We start from the raw sequence: 24067 nt of genomic DNA on the forward strand, positions 1-24067 counted from the left end.
TGCAAGCGGTAATAAATACCTGGAGGTGTTACACTGGAAGACTTCTTAGCACTTATGTACATTAAAAAATATATTTGACGTTCTGTCCACTTAAACATCACACGTACATTTTTTTCAAATTGTTCTGGCATCAGAAGACGCTGTTAAGTTTAATTAGCAGGAAGTGTTTGTCTGTGTAAGGCAACCATGATTAAATATGGACAAAAAGACAAAAACTTTGATGAAATAGGTTCAAATATTTATTGGCAACACAAATTTTAGTTCCTTACATTATCTAAAGCAGGGGTCTCCAAACTTCCTAAGTAAAGGGCCGGTTTACTGTCCTTCAAGCTTCTGGGGTGAACAGTGGCCAGTGAGAGTAGAAAATGCCCCAGCATCAGTGGGCATAAACAATGCCCTATCATTGGTTTCAATGGGAGGAAGTAAGCCCCATTGTTGGTGTTGGTGTTGATGGGAAGAATAATTTCATTGACCGCGTCAGTGGGAGGAATAGGTTCCCATCATTGGTGTCAAGTGGTGGAATAGTGCGAGCAGAGGGCCACATCCAGCCCCCTGGACCGCAGTTTGGAGACCACTGATCTAAAGCAATGGTTATTTGTGTTCACACCATCCACACATTCCACTCTATGGAAGACATCTTATACAGTATATAATGTGCATAGTTCCAGATATTGCATCTACAATAGTAGAAAACATTGACATACAAAATATGAAGGATTAGCATACTTAGTATGGGCCAGAGTACAAAAGCAGTGGTTTAAGGCATAAATAGATCTGAGTAACAGAGTGCAATAAGGCTGATTCATGGGATACCAAACAAACAGGAACATACCAAGAGGAAAAAAAATGAAACATAGGGTTTAGGACAAGACAGCATACATGCACAGAGCTGGGATTAGTACAGGACAACGTGTATAGAGCTGAGATTAGTACAGGACACCGTGTATAGAGCTGAGATTAGTACAGGACACCGTGTATAGAGCTGAGATTAGTACAGGACACTGTGCATAAACTTAATTAAGTCACGTGATCAAGTGACGCAACACATTGGGAGGAGCCAATGACGTAATGCCGTAAGTGTATGGGCCGCCATTTTGTTGAAGGCTTTCGCTGCTGTAATGCCTGTAAACTGCTGTGCACCAGGATATGTGTACAGGACACTGCGCATAGAGCTGGGATTAGCACAGGGCACTGCGCATAGACCTGGGATTAGTACAGGACATTGCGCATAGAGCTGGGATTAGTACAGGGCACTGCGCGCATAGAGCTGGGATTAGTACAGGGCACTGCGCGCATAGAGCTGGGATTAGTACAGGGCACTGCGCGCATAGAGCTGGGATTAGTACAGGGCCCTGCGCGCATAGAGCTGGGATTAGTACAGGGCCCTGCGCATAGAGCTGGGATTAGTACAGGGCCCTGCGCATAGAGCTGGGATTAGTACAGGGCACTGCGCATAGAGCTGGGATTAGTACAGGGCCCTGCGCATAGAGCTGGGATTAGTACAGGGCCCTGCGCATAGAGCTGGGATTAGTACAGGGCACTGCGCATAGAGCTGGGATTAGTACAGGGCACTGCACATAGAGCTGGGATTAGTACAGGGTACTGCATATAGAGCTGGGATTAGTACAGGGCACTGCGTATAGAGCTGGGATTAGTACAGGGCACTGCACATAGAGCTGGGATTAGTCCAGGGCACTGCTCACAGAGCTGGGATTAGTGTAAGACAATTTATATAGAGCTGGGATTAGTACAGGGCACTGCGCATAGAGCTGGGATTAGTACAGGGCACTGCACATAGAGCTGGGATTAGTCCAGGGCACTGCTCACAGAGCTGGGATTAGTGTAAGACAATTTATATAGAGCTGGGATTAGTGCAAGACAATTTATATAGAGCTGGGTATAGAGCTGGGATTAGTATAGGACATTCAGCATACAGCCAGGGTTAGTACAGGATACTTTGTATAGAACTGGGTTTAGTACAGGATGACTATTATGTTAAACCAAGATTAAGAAAATTAATTAGACATATAGAAAAAGTTTAGTAAAAGGTCAGTTTGGGTAGAGCTGGTATTACCAGAGGACAGCATGCACTGTTTAGTAATAGAACAGGAATCTGTACATGGAGTTTGGATTGAAACCATATGGTATTTTCTACCAGGGTAAGCGCTGGAATGTTTTCTATGTAGTGAGGATTGCATTACTCTAGGTCTTCTACACAAAGGCCCGTCAAGTGCTGAGATGACACATGAGTGTTGGTTCTTGGTAGTGCTCGTTAGTCCTGGAAAACAGTCAGGTTTTTTGTATTTTTCAGATTCTCGGTATAGTTCCTTCAACAGGGTCACGTCCAGACTTCAGTTGGGATAACGCCCTCCTTGCTGTTTAATGGCGGTAACAAGTTCTCCTCAGAAAGAAAGTACAAGGGGAACTCCACCAAATGGCCTTTCACCCGCATTAACATCTCCCTTGAGAGCTGGGGGTTTGTGCTGGCAAGGTTGGGCACGGCTGTATAGGCCTGGCGTACACGGTGATTCGTCACGGCATTGGTTGGAAGACAACGAAACACCTTTGAGAGTGGACAGACACAGAACAATTAAGGTGATATGGAAACTGGACAGTGGTCATCCATGATGAGTTCTTATGTTCACTACAGGTGATCTAATCTGCATTTATACATCCTCAACTCCAATTTACTAGACGTAACTCGCTCCATTGAAGGGTCACTTCAACCAAAAGTGATATTTCATTCAGAGGTTGAGTTTTGTAGGTTTCCCATATACCCTGAAGGCTCCAATGGTGAGAACTCCCTCCAATACTTCTAAGCTATGATCTTCTCCATCATGGACTTTTTGGATGTCCCTTCCCACAACAGAATTGCCCATAATATGAAATAAATAATAAACCCACTATGGAAGGTGGGAGCCCCTCATAAGTGACACAGCATGTGTGCAGACCCAGGAACCCAACATAGAGATGGTGGGAGCCACTTATATTGACCTCAGTAGATGTTTAGACCTGGGAACTTATCACTAAAGATGGTGGGAATCCCTCATAATGGGGACAACAGGTGTGAAGACTCAGGAGCTCAGCACAGATCTCATCAGTAGAGTACATGAGAGACAATTTGGGCCTACTCACACATCTGAATTTTTTCCTGCGTTAGGGTGCACTATTCATGCAGAAGCTTTCAACCCAATTATTACTATATTATTATATGTGGTATCACCCCAAATATGCACATACCTGGTCATACAGGGCTGCATTATTTAGTGCCGCCTGATTCCAGATTTCATTGAAGAACTGATCGGAAACTGGATCTGACACATCCAGACATGGAGGCTTTAGAGCACCAAGAATTGTACTGTAAATGAAAATAGACACATTGAGATGTGCACAATGCATTGTACACACAGTATGTATCCTGCCTTAGTTTGGGACCCCTGGTATCATTGTTCTGGAGTCCCAAATATCAGTCCGTCATTCTTCTGGGAACCCAAGTGTCAGTGTGCCATTGTTCTGGACCCAAGTCTAAGTGTATCATTGTATTGGGACCCCAAGTGTCAGTGTGTCATTGTATTGGGACCCCAATTGTCGGTGTGTCATTGTTCTCTGGCACCCTACTTATCAGTGCGTCATTGTCCTGGGACCCCAAGTGTCAGTGTGTCACTGTTCCAGGACCCCCAAGTGTCAGTGTGTCATTGTTCTGGGACCCCAAGTGTTAGTGCATCATGGTTCTGGGACCCCAAGGGTTAGTGTGTCATTGTTCTGGGACCCCAAGGGTTAGTGTGTCATTGTTCTGGGACCCCAAGCGTCAGTGTGTCATTGTTCTGGTATCCCCCAAGTGTCAGTGTGTCATTGTTCTGATATTCCCCAAGTCTCAGCGTGTCATTGTTCTGGGATCCCCCAAGTGTCAGCATGTCATTGTTCTGGTATCCCCCAAGCGTCAGTGAGTCATTGTTCTGGTATCCCCCAAGGGTCAGTTTGTCATTGTTCTGGTATCCCCCAAGTGTCAGTGTGTCATTGTTCTGATATTCCCCAAGTGTCAGTGGGCCATTGTTCTGGTATCCCCCAAGTATCAGTGTGTCATTGTTCCAGGACTCCAGAGTGTCAGTGTGTCATTGTTCTGGTATCCCCCAAGTATCAGTGTGTCATTGTTCTGGTATCCCCCAAACGTCAGTGTGTCATTGTTCTGGTATCCCCCAAGTGCCAATGTGTCATTGTTCTGGTATCCTCCAAGCGTCAGCGTGTCATTGTTCTGGTCTCCCCCAAGCATCAGCGTGTCATTGTTCTGGTCTCCCCCAAGCCTCAGCATGTCATTGTTCTGGTCTCCCCCAAGCCTCAGTGTGTCATTGTTCTGGTATCCCCCAAGCGTCAGTGTGTCATTGTTCTGATATCCCCCAAGTGCCAATGTGTCATTGTTCTGATATCCCCCAAGTGCCAATGTGTCATTGTTCTGGTATCCCCCAAGTGCCAATGTGTCATTGTTCTGGTATCCCCCCAAGTATCAGTGTGTCATTGTTCTGGTATCCCCCAAGTGTCAGTGTGTCATTGTTCTGGTATCCCCCAAGCATCAGCGTGTCATTGTTCTGGTCTCCCCCAAGCCTCAGTGTGTCATTGTTCTGGTATCCCCCAAGCATCAGCGTGTCATTGTTCTGGTCTCCCCCAAGCCTCAGTGTGTCATTGTTCTGGTATCCCCCAAGCCTCAGTGTGTCATTGTTCTAGGACCCCAGAGTGTCAGTGTGTGAGGCTCACATTGTAGATACCAACGTCTGAATAGTAAGCAGCAGCCTCAGAGATGTCTAACTCACTTGAAACAATCCATCCGGAGGCTTAAAGCAAATTTTCCAGCCTGGTACACATTGCCGTTCATTGTGGAGTTCACAAATTCTGTATCTTCCACAAACACAGCCAGCTCGCTGTCCCTCTTCCCCAGTAAGCTCCTGTCATTGATGTTGGCCGAACCTTCATGAGAAAACAGAATGGAATTGGTCTCACTTCACACAGGCTCACACCATACAAACCCCAAGCTTGACTTATTGAGAACGCTGAAAGCTAAACTGTCTGTGAGAGGCAGAGAAATCATCACATTCTCATGTCTGTTTTCTAAGCTGTGGTCAAAGAAGCCAATTTATTATCAGCAGTGTCAGACAATAAGGCTGTGATGTCAGTCTAACACAGGCAACATGCTTGCAAGAGGGCACAGCACAGATATAATTTTATCGTTGCACCACTGCTTCAACAAACATTTAACAGTCAGGAAGGGGACACCACTGTAATCCTAAATTGTTACAAATAAAGTGGTGTCACCCCTCCTGGCAGCATGTTGTGGCAGGAATACGTCAATCACACAAGTGGATAGAGATACATACCAATGATGACCATTCTGTCGTCAACAATGAGCATCTTGCTGTGTATGTAAATGAGCTCAGTTACTAGGGAGCCATCAGGCATGTCGCCGTGCGTCCGCAGACTGCAAACCGAGAGGTACTGCCGCCAGCTATCGCCCACTGCAAAAAGGAGGAGATAAAAAAAAATGCCAACAAATGTCCCAAACCCTCCATGACATCCAAACCCTCCAATACTTACTCTCCTCCTTAAGCTGAGAGATGATCGAATTCTCCCCACGGCAAATAGAACTGGAAAAGAAATGACTTACAATTATTAATTTAGTGATCTTTTTATGACAATGTAAAAAAAAAATTCTAGAGCAAAATGGCTTCCTTCAAAGCCGCCATGATGGCTCCAGCCAGACAGGCCTACAGTAAGGCTGGAAACCTGATTAATGATCAGGACACCGGTATTACCTGTATGTGAAGTGCAAAATGGCCTGGATGGAGTTTCCCCCTCCCAATTCAATGTTCCCCTCGAAGCCCGGTAATAGGGGGATGACGATAAAGACTCGGAAGGTGGCGTTGTCCCTGCAAAGACGGATCACTCATCAGCGGCTAGCGTGACTCTCATTTCAGTTCATACATGTGTAAGCATGCAAATCCACATTGACAGAAAACAATCGTTATTGCCACCCAGGTCTTTTTTAAAACTTCAAAAAAGTCCAAGGAGCAGAAATCTCAAGGGGTACATGATGCACCACATCACCCATAATAGTTTAAAAATGCCACACAACAAAATATGGGGGGGAAACGTGGGCTTTCCTTGTCAGTTACCTCTACCTTTATTAATGCAAGGAGTCTTGAGGGCTTATGTTTCCTGGTGTGAATCCAATGGTTGGCACCCTCGGAGATATAGCATAGGCAGAATTCTTGCCTTTCTACAAAGAGGGGTAGATATGATATTGGCTTTGAGTACTATTAAAGGTCAAGTCTCTGCTTTATTCATCTTATTTCAAAACGCGCTAACCTCACATTCTTTAGTCTGGAGTTTTATGCAAGGGGTGATACCTCCTTTAAACCCTTGGGACTTGAACTTAGTTTTGTCAGTGTTACAAAAACAGCCATTTGAACCAATACAACATATTCCCTTAGTCCTTCTGACTAGGAAGTTCGTGTTCTTGGTTGCTATATCCTCAGCAACTTCGTCCAGGTTTTTTGCCAAAAGTGGTGTCAGGTTTCCACCTGTCCTGCCATTGTTTTTTCCAAAACCATATTCCAGGGAAGAGAAGTCACTACATTGTCTCGATGTAGTGAGGGCAGTCAAGGTCTATTTAAAGACGACTGCTCAGATCCGGAAGACTGAGGTCTTATTTATACTGTCAGAAGGTCCTAAGAAAAGACAGGCAGTGTTAAAATCCAATGTCGCCAAGTGGATTCGGCAAGTTATGATTCAGACTTATGATTTAAGGGGTAAGATTCCCCCTATTCAAGTCAAAGCGCACTCTACCAAGGTGGTTAGTGCTTCTTGGGCAGTGCTTCACCAGGCCTCCATGGCTCAGATATGTAGGGCTGCAACTTGGTCTTCAGTACATACATTCACCAAGTTTTATCAAGCGGATTTAAAGTGGAAGTAAACCCATCGATTTAAACAGTTAAAAAAAAAAAAAAGGCATGCCGGGAATGCTAACTGCACATTGGCTGTGCTCTCAGCCAAGCTATCAAACCATCCAATGGCTGGTGTCATAACGAATCACATGTGCAGCACCATAGCAGTTGAAGATTAAACGGAGGCAAAGATGGCAGCTTCCTTGGCTGAAAACGATAGGGGAGTTTACTTCCACTTTAAGGAGGCATGAGGATATCGCATTTGGGTGCAGTGTGCTACAGGCAGCAGTGTAAGTCCTCAAGTCTGGGGGTGCCCTATGTGTTGTGTCTCTCTCCCCTCAAATAGCATTGCTATGGGACATCCCATTAAGTTAATAACTATGGCTCTGTGTCCCATGATGTACGATAAAGAAAATAGGATTTTTTATAACAGCTTACCTGTAAAATCCTTTTCTTGGAGTACATCATGGGACACAGAGGTCCCTCCTCTCTTTTGGGGTTTAACCACTTCAATACCGGGCACTTAAACACCTTCCTTCCCAGACCAATTTTCAGCTTTCAGCGCTCTCGCACTTTCAATGACAATTGCGCGGTCATGCTACACTGTACCCAAATGAAATTTTTATCATTTTGTTCGCACAAATAGAGCTTTATTTTGGTGGTATTTATTCACGACTCCGTTTTTTATTTTTTGCGATATAAGCGCAAAAAAAGCGGAAATTTGGAAAAAAAACAATATTTTCTTTTTTCTATTTTAAAAGAAATCCAATAAAATCAAATTTTGTCATAAATTTAAGCCAAAATGTATTCTGCTACATGTTTTTGGTAAAAAAATTCAGTTAAGTGTATAATAATTGGTTTGTGTGATCACGGACATATGTACGCAAATGATCATGTACCAGGTGATTACGTAAATATGTGTGCAGATAATCATTGGAACATGTGATTTTAGTGGGACATATGTGGGGGACATGTGTTTTTTTTTATTTGGGGACATGTCTTTTTATTATTTGGGGACATGTGTGGGGACATGCGTTTTGGGGACACGTGTGGTGACATGTGTGTATTACACTAGACTGGTGATCAGTGAGTAAAAAGCTGTAAAAACAGCTCATACTCATTGATTACCAGCCGGCTGCAGCGATCTGCTCTCCTCTCCTCAGTGACAACTTCCGTGTGAGGAGAGGAGAGCCGATTGCCTAGCAACCGGCTGTTTGTTTACATCACATGACGGCCGTGATTGGACACGGCCGTAATGTGATCAGGAGGGCCAATCACAGAGCCCTCCTGCCGATCTGAGATGCGCCGTGTCCGGGTGACACGGGCGCATCGGGATCACGCTGCTGCGCGCGCGATCCCTCTCCTTCTGAAGGACGTTCCTGAACGTCCTATCAGAAGTAGAGAGCTCCCACCCGGCCGTATATGTACATTGGCTAGGTGGGAAGTGGTTAAGTATATTGCTTTGCTGCAAAAACTGAGGTACTCCTGGTAGGAGGAGGGGTTATATAGGGAGTGAACTAAAAATCATCAGTACGGAAAAAAAAAAAATCCATCAACCCATGTTGAGGGAACCACTGAGAGTTATTGGAGCCATTCCAACTTTTTTCGCAAGCTCAAAATGGCTTGAAACATTATTGTTTCTCTGAAGAATTGTTGACAAAGCCAATCTCAAACTATACTGCTCCAAGTGGCTTTCACGCGTCCACTGGCCATGGGAGACAGGCCTATCATGGGATTTGTTTCTACCCTTTAACAAAGCTCCAGGTCAAATATCATTGTGGTTTATCATTAGATTTAAAGCGGTGTTTCAGCTGAAATTTTTTTATTTTTTTTTAAAGTCAGCAGCTAAAAAAAAAAGTAGCTGCTGACTTTTAATAAGGAGACTTACCTTTCCAGGGCGCCTGCGATGTCGGCCGCCAAGGCCGACATGTCCCTCGGCTCTCGGGTACCAGCGCCGCCATCCTCACTAACGGAAACAGGCAGGGGAGCCTTGCGGCTTCACTGCCCGTTTCCTACTGCGCATGCGTGAGTCGCGTGTGGCTTTGTGAATGGCACGCGCTGTGTTAGGGAACACACAGTTCCCAGAACACAGCACGCCCCATTACCCAGAAGACAATGCGACGAGGAGAGAAAACGAAGATCACAGAGGAGCAGGAAGAAGGCAGATTAGGAAGACTGCCAAGCAAGAAGGATTTCTGACAAGGTAAAAAAAAAAAAAAAATTCACATTTTTTTTTTTTACATTTTTTAAGTATATTAATGATCTTTTTTTCTTTTTTTTTTAGGGTGGCCCTCCACTTTGATAAACTTTATTGACACCACTACATGGCTATTCTTGCACCTAGGAGGTCCCCTCTAATCAGGTTCATGTCCAGCAGGTGTATTGGTTCAAGAATGGTCATGTAAGAGGTGTCAAAGATTGTGGCCTGGACTTTTGTTTGTTCATGAGTTGACTAGGGTTTTATTATAGAGCTGCCATTTTTATATGTTTAATTATAACAGCTGCTTTATGCATTATAAAAAAAAAAAAAAAAAACTCGGCTGCGGATGGTGATCTTTTTTGATTTTTTTTTACTTTTTTTGATTGAATTTGACCTAATTTTTGCCAGATGGGGTGGTGAACTTTACAGGCAATGTGCCAAGGTGCATATGCTATTTTCCTTTGGAACAGTACATATTCAGATTTTTATACATGGACCTATTAAAGCACAATTTCAGTCTTTTTTTTTTTTCTTTTGACAGAGAGGGGAAAGTGGTGGAGGCACCTGACAGTTTTTTTTTCCACCATTCCTTGTAGGAATGTCACCTGGAAAGGACTGGTCTGAGGAAAATCTCCCCAATGACGTTACATAGTTAGTCAGGTTGAAAAAAAGACACAAGTCCATCTAGTTCAACCAATAAAAATTTTTTAAAAATCATACAATCCCATATACACAATCCTTCACCCACAGTTGATCCAGAGGAAGGCAAAAACCCCAATAAATCATGATCCAAATTTCTACAGCAGGAGAAAATATTCCTTCCTGATCCCCCGGGAGGCAATCGGATAATCCTTGGATCAACTTTACCTATGAATGTTAGTATCCAGTTATATTATGTACATTAAGGAAAGAATCCAGGCCCTTTTTAAGGCTGGGTTCCCACCTATGCAAATTGGATGCAGGTTTCTCCGCATCCAATTGGCATAGCAGGAGAATGTGACTGGCTCTCTATGGAGCTGGTTCACATACCTCCGCAGCAGGTCCGGTGTGTTTTGCACGAAAAACGTGTGCATTTTTGGGTCAGCTTCAGGTTTAAATTGATGTCAAAATCTGAGCTGAAATCGGACCTGAAACGGTGAACCAGGACGCAACGGACCCCCTACTGTGCGACGGACCCACCTTAGTTGTGAACCCAGCCTAAAGCAATCTACTGAGCTGCCCAGAACCACCACTAGAGGGAGTCTATTCCACATTTTCACAGCTCTTACAGTGACAAAACTTTTCTGTATTTGTCAGCACAACTTCCTGATTTCTTATCCTCAGAAGCATCCTGGTTGAGTCTTTCATCGATCAGCTGTTTTAGCTGGTTCTGAAGCCTCTAGCACTCAAACAGTTGAACATTCTTTAGAAATCCATGGTGAACATTAGATTCCAGTACAGGCATTGTTGAAGACCAACTACAAAGAAAGTGATGGGTAACCAAAGCTGGCCAAACCACAGCTCCAACCAGTTTTAGCCTTATCTGCTCAATAACAACATCTGATTGGTGGAGGAACCACGGTGGATTAGTAGTGGGAAGGTGTAGAGGACTATAAACTTCCTATACCTCTCCATTTGCTATTGCACAAAAATAAACAGACACCCCACAGTGCTCAGAGGACTTCTCCATAACCCATAATTCTGCAGACAGTGAAAGTCGATAGGAATTCTTAGCCTGTGCAGCTTGCCTCAGCTATGGGAATGTAGCAGACAACTTTGGAAAAAAAAAAATCAGGAGGGCACAAATGCCTAGTGCAATGTATTAATAAAAAAAGAAGCCAAATGCATACTCACAAAAAGGTGAGAAAATGTAAGCATTATATTACATCGGTAAAAGAATAAGTGTTGAAGTGTCACCCAATCCAATGTACAACAATGTCGGCAAGCTAGCTCTGAGGAAGGGGGTGTGTCCCCCGAAACGCACCACAACAATGTCAGCAAAGCCAACAGGTTTCTGGGGATGCACCCCCTTATTCAGGGCTAGCTGGATCCATGGATCTGTTACCGATGTGATACAATGTTTACATTTTCTCATCTTTTGTGAATAGGCATTCTGCTTCTTCGTTTATTAATAAATCTTTTGGTAATGCACTAGGCATTTGTTTTTTCCTACAGTTATCTACTAGATTCCTGTACCTTTCTGCTGAATGCATCACTTTACCAGCTTTGCTCAGTAAGTTTCTATCATATACACTCACTTGTGGGCTCGGCTTATCCTCTTAACGATGGCTTCAGCGATGGAGTTCTGCGTTGTCCTTCCACCCGTACAACTGATGAAGAACTGATTCTAGAGGAAAACCATAAAAAAGGTAGGAATTTTAGACAGCAGGTACTCAACTGTGCTGCTGAGGCTAAGCTTTGGGCACCTCTGGGTCACATGGTCTGTGGATACAAAATTGGTGTGAACTGGGACTGCTCAGAGATAAAATGGAGAGGGTGGATCTCTGGAATTGTTGGGCACTACTTAGCCAGGGTAAGAGGAGGCAATGGAAATCTTTATTAAAGGCTACCTGCGTTACTGAAATACCATGTCCTGAAGAGCTGCAGACCACCTTAGAGTCATACTAGGACCAGTAAAGCCAGTTTCACATTGGGCAGGAGGGGGGAGAAATTGGGTCCCTGTATTTTTTTTGTGGTCGGCTAAGCAGTACGATGAGTGTAGTCATCTCACCTCTATGTAGATGTAGTGTTCAGCATTGGATATGCAGTGCACGTAGGCGTTGTGAATGGAGGATTCGTTGCATCCCACAGACCAGCAATCAACCGACCGCAACAACTGCAACGAGAAGGACATTGAGGTCACACTGCAGAGTAATGTACCAAATCTCCTGAACACACATACATGTACACTGACACCGTGTGCAATAATCCAAAGCAATGTGAAATTTTAACATCCATGAGCCTCAATTAACAAATTAATTATATTAAAGATGAATTCCAGGTATGACAATGTTTTTATCTTGGACCAATGTTATTATGAACGTGCTATTCCCATGGGATCCTCGTGGAAGCTGGAAATCACTGTACTAGAGACCCGTAGACATATTTACTACACAGCTACTCCAGTGATCTTTACTTGCTTCCAGGTCTGAGTGGCCTGTCCTTCCCCACCTCCAGGGGAGGACTGACCATTCGGGCACTTGGGTACTGCCCGAGGGCCCCATGCCACTAAGGGGCCCCATCAGGGTTGCCAGCCTCAATAAAACCAGGGACAATATGTAAAAATCTGTTTTTTTTGTTTTTTAAATCCCAAGATTATAGCTGCTCCGCCTCTCCAATACCTTTTCAGTGTGTGTATCTGTATGTGTGTGTGTGTATACTGTACGTGTGTGTCTGTATACTGTGTGGCCCCCTGTATTGCCTGGGGGGGGGGGGCGATAATCTCCTATTGCCCAGGGGTCCCATAATCTTCTCCTATTGCCCGGGGGCTGCATGAGTTGTCAGTCCGCCCCTGCCCACCTCTCCATCTTTTCCAATCAAAGAATGATTTGCATACACTGCGAAAATGACAAGTTTTCTCTAAATGACGCTCGTGCTGAGTGGTTGACCTCCTGTGTTCAGAATGCAAAAGGGCAACCACTGAGATGCCACAGATATGACACATTCATACTTACATTGGTCCAAGCTTGTCCAATGTAACTATGCAAAAAAAGAAAAAGAAAAAAGAAAAGAAAAAATGCCATACTTTGAACTTTGTACATCACTTCTTCCCTCTGCCGTGCCTTCACCAGTTGCGCATACCACACACACCCTAAAAACGCCCTGAAAACTTCATCTAAATATTTAGGACGTTTGTGGTATGCCCTGCTTCTCCTCCTGCTCTGCAGAGCCCTGACAGCAGTTTTTAGGAATCCTGGCTGCCATTTTGACAGCTGGGACTTGTTCTGCATGACAGAAGTGGCTGCAACTACTGTGTAAATTAATGCTCGCAGGATAGTCCCTGCAGTGCCAAAAAGAACAACAATGTAGCAACTTGATTGTTACATTGTAATTACTCTGGTTTCTGCATAGCAGATCAAAAGGGGTTTGCAGACACAATCATTTTCCAAACTGGCAATTTGTGTGATTGGCACAGTGCTATTCCGAGAAGACGAATGATTTGATTTTTAATTGCGTACTTTATAAAATATATTTTTTCTGTGCGTTTTGGATAGAGTGGAGAGGGATTAGAATCCCCGACAGGTTTTTATTGGTGTCTGGGTCTCCATTAACCACTTCAGCCCCAGAAGGATTTACCCCCTTCCTGACCAGAACTGTTTTTGCGATACGGCACTGCGTAAATTTAACTGACAATTGCGCAGTCATGAGACGTTGCACCCAAACAAAATTGACGTCCTTTTTTTCCCACAAATAGAGCTTTCTTTTAGTGGTATTTGATCACCTCTGCGGTTTTTGTTTTTTATGCTATAAACAAAAAAGAGTGACAATTAAAAAAAAAAAAAGCCATATTTTTTACTTTTTGCTATAATAAATATCCCCCCCCCCAAAAAAAAATAAAAAAAAATTATATATATATATATATATATATATATATATATATATATAAAAACACACACATTTCTCAGTTTAGGCTGATACGTTTCTTCTACATATTTTTTGAAAAAAAAAAAAAAGCAATAAGCGTATATTGATTGGTTTGCACAAAAGTTATAGTGTCTACAAAATAGGGAATAGATTTATGGCCTTTTTATTATTATTTTTTTTTATTAGTAATGGCGGCGATCTGCGATTTTTATTGTGAATGTGACATTATGGCGGGCACATCGGACACTTTTGACAATATTTTGGAACCATTGTCATTTATACAGCAATCAGTGCTATAAAAATGCACTGATTATTACTGTGCAAATTACACTGGCAGGGAAGGGGTTAAACACTAGGGGGTGATCAAGGGGTTAAGTGTGTCCTAGGGAGTGATTTCAACTGTGGGGGGGGTGGGCTACCACTGACATGACAGCGATCACTGCTCTCGATGACAGGGAGCAGTGATCTCTGTCATGAAACAAGGCAGAATGGGGAAATGCCTTGCTTACAAAGGCATCTCCCCATTCTTCCACTCCGTGAAACAATCGCGGGCCCCCGGCGGGAATCTAGTCTGTGGGACTGGGGTCACGGTCAAGGGATATTCAGTGCGCACGCCCACAATGCAGGTGGAGGTAGCGAGTTCCAGAGGATGGGAGAAGCTCTGGAGAAATCCTGGAGACGAGCATGGGAGGGGGAGACAAGAGAGCTTGAGAGTAGGAGGTCTTGAGAAGAGCGGAGGGGATGATTTGGGTGATATTTGGAGACGAGATTGGTGATGTAGCTCGGGGCAGAGTTGTGAATGGCTTTGTATGTTGTGGTTGGTATTATTAATTAAATTTGCTGGGTGATTGGGAGCCAGTGTAGGGATTGGAGGAGAGGGGTTGGTAAGGTGGATAAGTCTAAAGCAGGGGAGATGGGGATTTTGGTAAATCCTGTCTACAGACATTTATCATAGCTCCCAATTGTCCCTGATTTGGAACAATGTCCCTCTGTCCCTCATTTTGGTCTGATCTTTAAAGATGTATATAAAATGCACTTTTTTATCTATCAAAAAGTGTTTTCAAGTGCCAAACCTTTCATCTGATTTCTAAATTGCTGCATTTGTAGATTCCAGCCAATATAAAGAAATAATAGTGGTAAAAAAAAAAACACTTGTGGGTTTTTTACTAACACTGGAGAATGAAAAATACATAGTTCCCAACTGTCCCTGATTTTGAGGGACTGTCCCTGATTTGGAACAATGTCCCTCTGTTCCCCTTTCCTCCTAATTTGTCCCTCATTTCAGTCCGATCTATTTAATTCTATATAAAATACACTTTTTATCCATCATCCAATTTCTAAAATTGATGCATTTGTAAATTCCAAAAGCCAGTATAAAGGAATAGCAATGGTTAAAAAAAAGCACTTGTGGTTTTAATACTTTTTTTTTTTATAGAATTCTCCTTTAAGGGGGCGTGGCAAGGGGTGTGTCCTATGCCTGCATACTTTTGCTGATAGGAGTCCCTCATTCCCATCTCATAAAAATTGGGAGGTATGCATTTATGGTTATGGTCATAGTTGATAGTGAAAATCCCCTTTAAAAAAAAAAAAATAAAATAAAAAGTGATGCCAATTGCAACGTAGGTGATTTTTAATTACAAATATAAATACAAATTTTAATTACAAATAAAAAATAAAAGCTGGCATAGCAATTATATGTCATATCAAGTGATAAAACAGGTTTTCTTGTAAAAGAAAGTTTACAGTTCTTTAAGACCTGGGAGCATGTGGCAGACACAAGATCTGCAATATAAACTATATGTATTGCCACGTCCACTGCACTCCATTTCCTCAATGGTCGAGTCTCCTTCCTCACCTGCACAGTGGCACTCTGGCATCCTGGCACAGAGTACAGATGTCTGTCCGCTGTGTTTAGAGATTTCGGTAGAAGATAGGGGAATGATGGACCTTTATACTTCGATTTGGTGGTCTGTAGGGTACAAAACATATGGGAGTAACAAAGATCTGTGTGGATTTCAAGATACAGTACCTACATGTAGCAGAGCAGCTAATAACATTCACAAATGAGGGTAAACGTTTCTATAATGTGCAAAAAAACGCAGAGTAGATAGATACCAAACGTGGGAAGGGGGATCACCGCTCCAGGTGGAAATGTGGGCCTAGAACTCTCCTGGGAACTGGAACACCAGGTGCTGGCTAAGCATATAGCAACACGAGGCAAAAAGGAAGTTCTGGACAGCTGCACGCCGGAATATAGCCTTTATTTGTATATATGGGTTTACAACCATTTTAACTTTATTTTTATGACATTGATGACCAAAATGTCCCCTGTGTGATGTAGCGGCAGTAAATGTGTTTAAACCCCCCCCACCCCCCTTCCCAACTGCCGACGTTTAACCTATGAGGGTGTCATTGAAAGGGCTAAAGCTTTCATTTGTCTTTTTGCAACTTGTTTTCAATTGGGAAGTTCTAAAGCAGAATAAACAAGCAAAAAATAAATAAAAAATATATTTTTTTGTTAGAAAAGACTTTATAAATCTTGAATCTATCTATATTATAGCCAGATTATCCAACCATTTACTTATCCATCCATCCACTTATCCATCTACCAAGCTCACCATCCACTTATCCTTCCATCCAACCATTTACTTATCCATCAATCTATTCATTCACTTATCCATCTACCAAGGTCTCCACCCACTTATCCTTCCATCCATCCAACCATTTACTTATCCATCAACCCATCCACCCACTTATCCATTATTATAATACAAGATTTATATAGATCCAACAGTTTGCGCATCGCTTTACATCGGAGAAGACAGTACAGTTACAATACAATTCAATACAGGAGGGATCAGAGGGCCCTGCTCGTTAGAGCTTACAATCTAGAAGAGAGGCTCAAGTGGAACAAAGGGTAGTAGCTGTGGGGGTGATCAGATGGACATAATTAAAACACAGTTGTTAGGTGTGGGTAGGATAGGCTTCTCTGAAGAGGAGGGTTTTCAGGGATCGTCTAAAAGCTGATAGAGTAGGAGATAGACGGACAGATTGGGGTAAGGAGTTCCATAGGCTTGGAGAGGCTCTGGAAAAGTCCTGGAGACGAGCATGGGAGGAGGAGATGAGGGAGCTAGAGCGCAGGAGGTCTTGAGAAGAATGAAGAGAATGATTAGGTTGGTATTTTGAGACTTGGTCAGTGATGTATCTGGGGGCAGAGTTGTGGATGGCTTTGTAGGTAGTTGTTAGCTTTGTTGGGCGAGTGGAAGCCAGTGGAGAGATTGACAGAGAGGAGTAGCAGAGACAGAGCGGTTGGTAAGGTGGATGAGTCTGGCAGCAGCATTTATTATGGACTGAAGGTGGGATAGAGTATGCAGAGGTAGGCCCATGAGGAGGGAGTTGCAGTAATCAAGGCGAGAAATGGCCAGGGAGTGAATTAAGAGCTTTGTTGTGGTTAGAAAGGGGCGTATTTTGGAGATGTTCTAGAGGTTGAGGCAGCAAGATTTGGACAGTGATTGGATGTGGGGCTCAAAGGAGAGTTCAGAGTCCAGGACTACTCCTAGGACCTTGGCATATGGGGATGGGCTGATAGTTGTGCCATCAATTTTGACAGAGAGATCCGGGGAAGTGGAATGTGGGGGAGGAAAAATGATAAGTTCGGTTTTGGATAGATTAAGTTTGAGTAAGTGCTGCGATATCCAGACTGATATATCTGATAGTAAAATAGTGGTACGTGAGGAGACTGAAGGAGTGATTTGAAGGGTAGAGAAATAGATTTGAGTGCCATCAGCGTAGAGATGGTATTGGGAGGCTATCCGCTGACCCAGGGAGGAGTTGTAGATTGAAAATAGGAAAGATCAAAGAAAAGAACCTTGGGGGACACCAACAGAGAAAGGAAGAGGAGAGGAGAAAGTAGAATAGTAGGTAACGCTAAAGGTGCGGTTAAATAACTAGATAGAGAACCAGCGAAGAGTACAGTCACAGAGACCAAAGGCATGGAGTTTGAGGAGGAGGGGGTGGTCAACCGTATCAAAGGCAGCAAAGAGGTCAATGAGTGGGAGTACAGAATAGTGTCCCATAGTTTTTGGCCATTAGTAGATCGTTTGTTAGTTTTAGGAGATCAGTTTCTGTGGAATGTTGAGGACGAAATCCAGACAATCCATCCATCTACCAAGCTCTCCATTCAACCACTTATCCTTCCATCCATTCAACCATTTACTTCTACATCAACCTATTCATCCACTTGCCCATCTACTAAGCTATTCTTACGCCGATCAATTTTATTCTTTCCTCCATCCACATATCCATCAACCCATCCATTCACTCATCCATCCATCCATCTATCTATCCATCCATTAGATGCAGCATTTTATAAAAGGCATTGCTTTCTTTATTGGTACCCAAGGATATTTCACTTTTTTGTTTAATATAACAAGACAAGTAAACAATGAAGACGAGGAGGATCAAGGAATAAAAGTCCTCACCTTTGTAAAGTTCCACCTTTGAATAAAGTGTCTAGATGCATCCCTGGCAGCTTTACCTAGAATTACCGCGCCTATGTCCCTCCATGGCATTCGTGGGTTTCTAAATCGATCAATGAAATCTAAAAGTAAAGAAATACATATGATCCTTTCTCTTGCAGGATGGCACAGACCGAAGAGAGCAATGAGTGTGTCCACAGATAAAAGTATAGTGTGTCACAGACAAAAAAGAGCTATGGGGGAAATGTAAAACTGTATGGTAGCCAAGCAGCTTCTAAATTCAGCTTGTTCATTAGGCTTTGACAATAAAATCTGATTTGTTTCTATGCAGAGTTGCACCAGATTTTAGACTTGGTTTTGTTTTAGTAAATAACCCCCTATGTGTCCAGCCTCCTGCAGAATTATACATATAGAAGGGAAGTAGGTTCAGTCCTTTTCCTCTTGCAAATCACAACGTATATATAGGTATTGTGGTCGGCAAGTGGATAGAGAAGGGAGCTATGAGATTATCCCTCAATCTATAGGGTGGCACAGATGGAAGAGAGTAACGAGTCTGTCCATCAACCTGTAAGGTGACACATAGAAGTGGTCTAGGGGTCCGTTACTCCTTTTTAAAATAATGCAGCCCCATAGATCAGGGGTCTCAAACTTGCGGCCCTCCAGCTGTTGCAAAACTACAAGTCCCATCATGCTTTTGCCTGTGGGAGCCATGCTTGTAACTGTCAGCCTTGCAATGCCTCATGGGACTTGTAGTTTTGCAACAGCTGGAGGGCCACCAGTTTGAGATCCCTGCCATAGACATAAGATATCTAGTAGGTCTATTACCTTCAAAAGGTTTGTCCAGTTGTACCCAGTCTTTAAATATCAAGTTACTGTAGTCTTTGCCCAGCCAGTATTGGGAGATCATCTCAGCCTCTTCGGGGGACGCGTCCACAGCTGCGGTTCCATTCTGCTGAGAGACAGCGGGATGCCACCTTATAGGAGAAGAGAGAGACAGACAGCGAGAGGACAGACCATGAAAGAAAAGAGGCATCAGAGAAAAGAAGAAGATAATGGCGAAGGTTAAACGGAATATGAGGAGGAGTTATGGGGTCTGTCCACTGAAAGCAGATATTTCAATTTTAATGAGTTAAATGTACTAAATGAGGATATGGAGAAATAGTTATATTCATGAGAAGTCACAAAGAGTAAACCTTCTGTAGCACCCTGGTATTGGGCAAAGTTCCTAACAAATTTAGTTTGCTAGGTGGTAACCAGCCTGGCTGATTTTTAGGGAGATCCACTGACCTTTTCCTAAATCTGGTTTTGATGCACCTCTCTCTTCTGTCACTAGGTGGCATTGTTTCCTGTGGCATTGGATAGACAAAGGCATAGTGAATCCAGACTAGGAGTGGATGAGTTGTCTCAGCCAATTGGCAGGGGTTTCTTTGCTTTTGTCCTGCTAGGAGAGCCTATTTGGGAGGAGTTAGGTGATTGGGGTTCTGTGCCACCTGGACGGCAGTCTGGGTGGACATATGTTGAAAAGCTCCCAGCTGCTAGACCAGAAAGCCTGAGGTCCATCCAGGAGTACCTGGTTTCTAGGTGGTCTGAGGCCTATCCAGGTGGGAAGCAAGCAGGGTTGGGGCTACAGGCTTGGAGCCCAACCAAGTTGCAGGGGGTTCTGCTGGCTGGATAACCAAGTAGTTGCCACAGGTGAAGGAAAGCAGTTGCCATCAGAGATGACCATTCCTGTCGTCAGAGGTAAAGGGGACACAGTCACACGCAAGGGACAATCTCTCCTGTTATCAGAGGCCAAGTTCTGTGGAGACTGAAGAAGTACCAGATCAGCCTTTTTCACTAGCCAGGGACGGTGAAGAAGTTGGGAAAGTTTCAGAGTTAAGCGGAACAGTGTGGGTGACGCTTGCAGAAAATTCAGCAGGGACCCATTCAAGTCAGGGACCCAGCAGGACAGTGTGGGTGACACTTGGAAGCCTCAGCTGGTTGAAGGAGCTCAAGGGATCCAGTGGCAGCTGGGATCTGAAGAGTCTAGTGGGAGACTGGGAGCTCAGTGAGAGTATCTACAACGGGATACTGTGAGTTGTGGTCTGCATTTAAATTGAAGTTACAAGTTCAGTTGCTATAGGAGACAGCAGTCTACAGATTGCTGCAATCAAGCCCTTGAACTGTATAGCTGTTCTATTCCTATTCCAGTAGGCTGAAGGTGCTGATCAGCCCATGGGGTTATTTACTAACACTGGAGAGTGAAAAATACACAGCTCCCAACTGTCCCTGATTTTGAGGGACTGTCCCTGATTTGTAACAATGTCCCTCTGTTCCCCTTTCCTCCTAATTTGTCCCTCATTTTGGTCCGATCTATGTAATTCTATATAAAATACACTTTTTAGCCATCATCCAATTTCTAAAATTGATGCATTTGTAAATTCCAAAAGCCAGTATAAAGGAATAGTAGTGGTAAGAAAAAGCACTTGTGGTTTTAACCAATACTTTTTTTTGTATAATTCTCCTTTAAAGGAGCGTGGCAGGGGGTGTACCCTATGCCTACATACTTTTTCTAATAACTGTCCCACATTCTCATCGCAAAAAGTTGGCAGGTATGAAAATCTGGTGCTGCTCTGCAGGGCCACTGTTAGAAATGATGGGGCCCCAAACAGCCTACCTGACAGGACCCCCTTCAACCATGTCCTTGACCCCCACCCCTGGCTCAAAACAAAATGCAGGTTTATTTCCATTTACATAATTGTGCGAAGCCAATGTGTGCGTTTGCAATTGTACATAAGCACAAAGTACCGTGGGCCATTGAAATGTCTTTTAAATTGTATTTTATTTATTTTATTACAAATAAAAAAATCTTACACTGTATAGTTACATTGTTTTTGCTTTTTTGCTTTCACAAGGGATGAACAACATCCCTACGTAATTGTAATGCTGCCTGGGCCCCACTGTGTAGCTGATGGGGATGGGTCCGGTACAACAGGGTCAGTTGTATCGCCCTATCAGCAGCCCTGCAACTCTACATAGAAACCAAATCAGCTTCTATAATTTTTTTTACATTTTTTTTTGCCAACGCTTAATTAGAAGTTAGAAGCCGATTGGCTCCCATGTACAGCTGCACCTGATTTTGCGCACTCTTCGTTTTTAGCAAATCAACCCCATGTCTTTCTATTTTGGATTGACATTTGTATATTATTGGCGTGCTCAAAAACATACTGGATGGTACATAAACACACTTGAAGGTGTTGCTTTTCATTCATGGTGCCACATTACTATGTTTTTGGAGCATAATGTGTACTTTGAGTTTGAGAGACCCTCTAAAATACAGCCACCAAAGCCAGCCCAAGTCTTTCAATTAAAAAAATAAAAATACCTAAAAAAGTCCCTTATTGTAAATCCATCATCAATTACGATGCCCACCACCTGCCAACTCGCTAAAATTAAAAACTTGACCGACCCGGTGCACATGACAAATCCCAACGATATTTCTGCCTATAAGGCACAGGGCAGAGCTAGTAGTAACATCATTGACCAAATATGGTCAGCGATATCACAGCTATACTCACCCCGGTGCTTACATGGTCAGGGATTCCTAGCCATGTATGCCAATGTGCCAGTGATTTCAGCTGTTGATATGGTGGCAGCAGGCAGGTACAAACACCTGCTTCCTTAGGAACCATAGACATCAGAAGGCTGTCATATCTAGAAGCGGTAGAAATACTGCTTGAATGTATAATGCTCAGCTCCTGCTGAACAGAAGGCCAAACAGGCAAAGGTTTTGGCGTTTTCCTGTTGTGTAAAGCACGATATGGTAGCAGAGCATGATGAAGTAACACTTATTGGCCAAAGTGACAGGAAGGGTAGTGCACACAAAATGGCGGAGCAGTAGCATGGCTTAGGAGTAGTGTTAGTTTGGAGTAATAGTAGTAAAATGATTAAGTAATAGTAGTAAAGTATCAGGGTAATAGAAGTACTGGAGTATAAGGTTACAGAGTCAAGTAGAGACCTCTTTACGTAGACTTGGTTGATACCTGTTGCTGCTGTTGCTGCATCTTGCCAGAGCCCACATCTGTCAGTCGATAATCATGGTCATCCCATCGGCCATACGCCAGATCCAGACCTCCGAGAAAAACTATGGACTGGTCAATGGCCACCATCTTCTCATGATGAGCCCAGAGGAACACGATGGAAGAGACATGATCAGGGTGACGCATCACCTAAAACATAAGAGAGGCTGACAGGTCACCTCACTGTGCATGATGATGATGGATAATAAATAAAGATAATGGCCAATTCATCATGAATGAACATAATGTATGATTTATTATGTGCATAGTATATGAAGGGGATTGATAAATGAAATGTTTTATATGTATGTAGGTATGATGAATAGAAGTTACAAGTGAGTACAGTATAATGAAGACGGATCATGTATATGATGATAAATTCTGGAAATGAAGATGAAAAATTTGTGATGCAAGTCATAGAGGATGAATGAATATGTCATGTTACATGGAAATTATGCATTTTGGATAAGAACAAATGAAGATGACTATCATGCTTTCTGGAAAACAATATAATCTATATATATATATCTATATACACACACACATACATACACAGTTTATATATATATATATATATATATATATATATATATACACACACTGTGTGTGTGTATTTTACAGGAAGAGGAAATAAGCGAATAGCCGATAGGTCACAGATGTCAAACACAAGCTCCGTGGGTCGAGAATCTAGTCCGCGGGATACATTTGGCCTGCCGGTCCTTGTTATATGGCCCGCCTACCCAATTTTACCACTTGGGTCATGGTGACACTCTATTCTGCCTCCTCCAGCTCTCACCCTCCGCTTCTGATCACCGCTTTCACCTTCTGTGCTTATAAGGGACAGCTTTGCTTTCAGCGGCTACCAGATGTATGTAGTGAACCCCTAAACTCTGCGCCCTGTACACACCCTACTCCCGAACTCTGCGCCCTGTACACACCCTACTCCCGAACTCTGCACCCTGTACACACCATACTCCCGAACTCTGCGCCCTGTACACACCATACTCCCGAACTCTGCGCCCTGTACACACCATACTCCCGAACTCTGCGCCCTATACACACCATACTCCCGAACTCTGCGCCCTGTACACACCATACTCCCGAACTCTGCGCCCTGTACACACCATACTCCCGAACTCTGCGCCCTGTACACACCATACTCCCGAACTCTGCGCCCTGTACACACCATACTCCCGAACTCTGCGCCCTGTACACACCATACTCCCGAACTCTGCGCCCTGTACACACCATACTCCCGAACTCTGCGCCCTGTACACACCATACTCCCGAACTCTGCACCCTGTACACACCATACTTTTGAACTCTGCACCCTGTACATAGCATACTCCTGAACTCTGCACCCTGTACCTAGCATACTTCTGAACTCTGCACCCTGTCCGTAGCACACTCCTGGACTCTGCACTCTGTACATAGCATATTCCTGAACTCTGCACCCTGTATGTAACAGACTCCTGAATAATAAAAGAGTAGATACATATTTATACAGATACAACCAGCCCTTTAAGGGCAACCATAAGAGTTCTGTTGTATAGGAGAATATACTAGGGTGGCCTCCAAACTAAATAATGATAGATGACAATTGATGATGATAGTTTATGAACATAATGTTAATGATTGATGGAATCCCCCCTTAAATTAAGAGTTCTGTTGTATAACAGTGGATGCTAGGATGGTTCCCAACAAAATAATTATAATGGATGATGGATGATGGATGATAACTGATGACATTGCCCTGTAAGGGAAATGATACAGCCTTTATCTACACATGATCTAAAACAGGGCTCAAAATTTCAAGTCCTGAGCTACTGGCCAGGC

General features: G+C 43.4%; 1 protein-coding gene across 3 annotated transcripts in view; it reads right to left on the reverse strand.

Moving 5' to 3' along the window:
* Nucleotides 1–216: 216 nt before the first annotated feature.
* Nucleotides 217–24067, reverse strand: part of PLD2 (phospholipase D2) — a 111150-nt gene continuing 87299 nt past the window's right edge. For 2 of the 3 annotated variants that reach the window (XM_077470723.1, XM_077470721.1), the window contains exons 14-25: nt 22196–22381; nt 18999–19125; nt 18177–18295; nt 15551–15664; nt 11843–11947; nt 11370–11458; nt 5802–5915; nt 5584–5633; nt 5367–5504; nt 4806–4959; nt 3241–3358; nt 217–2563 (exon numbers count right to left, since the gene is read on the reverse strand). In XM_077470723.1, the coding sequence (XP_077326849.1) occupies nt 2339–2563; nt 3241–3358; nt 4806–4959; nt 5367–5504; nt 5584–5633; nt 5802–5915; nt 11370–11458; nt 11843–11947; nt 15551–15664; nt 18177–18295; nt 18999–19125; nt 22196–22381 (1539 nt within the window). In that variant the 3' untranslated portion in view covers nt 217–2338. The remainder of the gene's footprint in view (nt 2564–3240; nt 3359–4805; nt 4960–5366; nt 5505–5583; nt 5634–5801; nt 5916–11369; nt 11459–11842; nt 11948–15550; nt 15665–18176; nt 18296–18998; nt 19126–22195; nt 22382–24067) is intronic. The other variant, XM_077470722.1, reaches the window with a different exon arrangement.

The sequence above is a fragment of the Lithobates pipiens genome, unplaced genomic scaffold, assembly GCF_037356315.1.
Source record: "Lithobates pipiens isolate NorthernLeopardFrog02 unplaced genomic scaffold, aLitPip1_a1.2 Scaffold_8, whole genome shotgun sequence".
Lineage (NCBI taxonomy): Eukaryota > Metazoa > Chordata > Amphibia > Anura > Ranidae > Lithobates > Lithobates pipiens.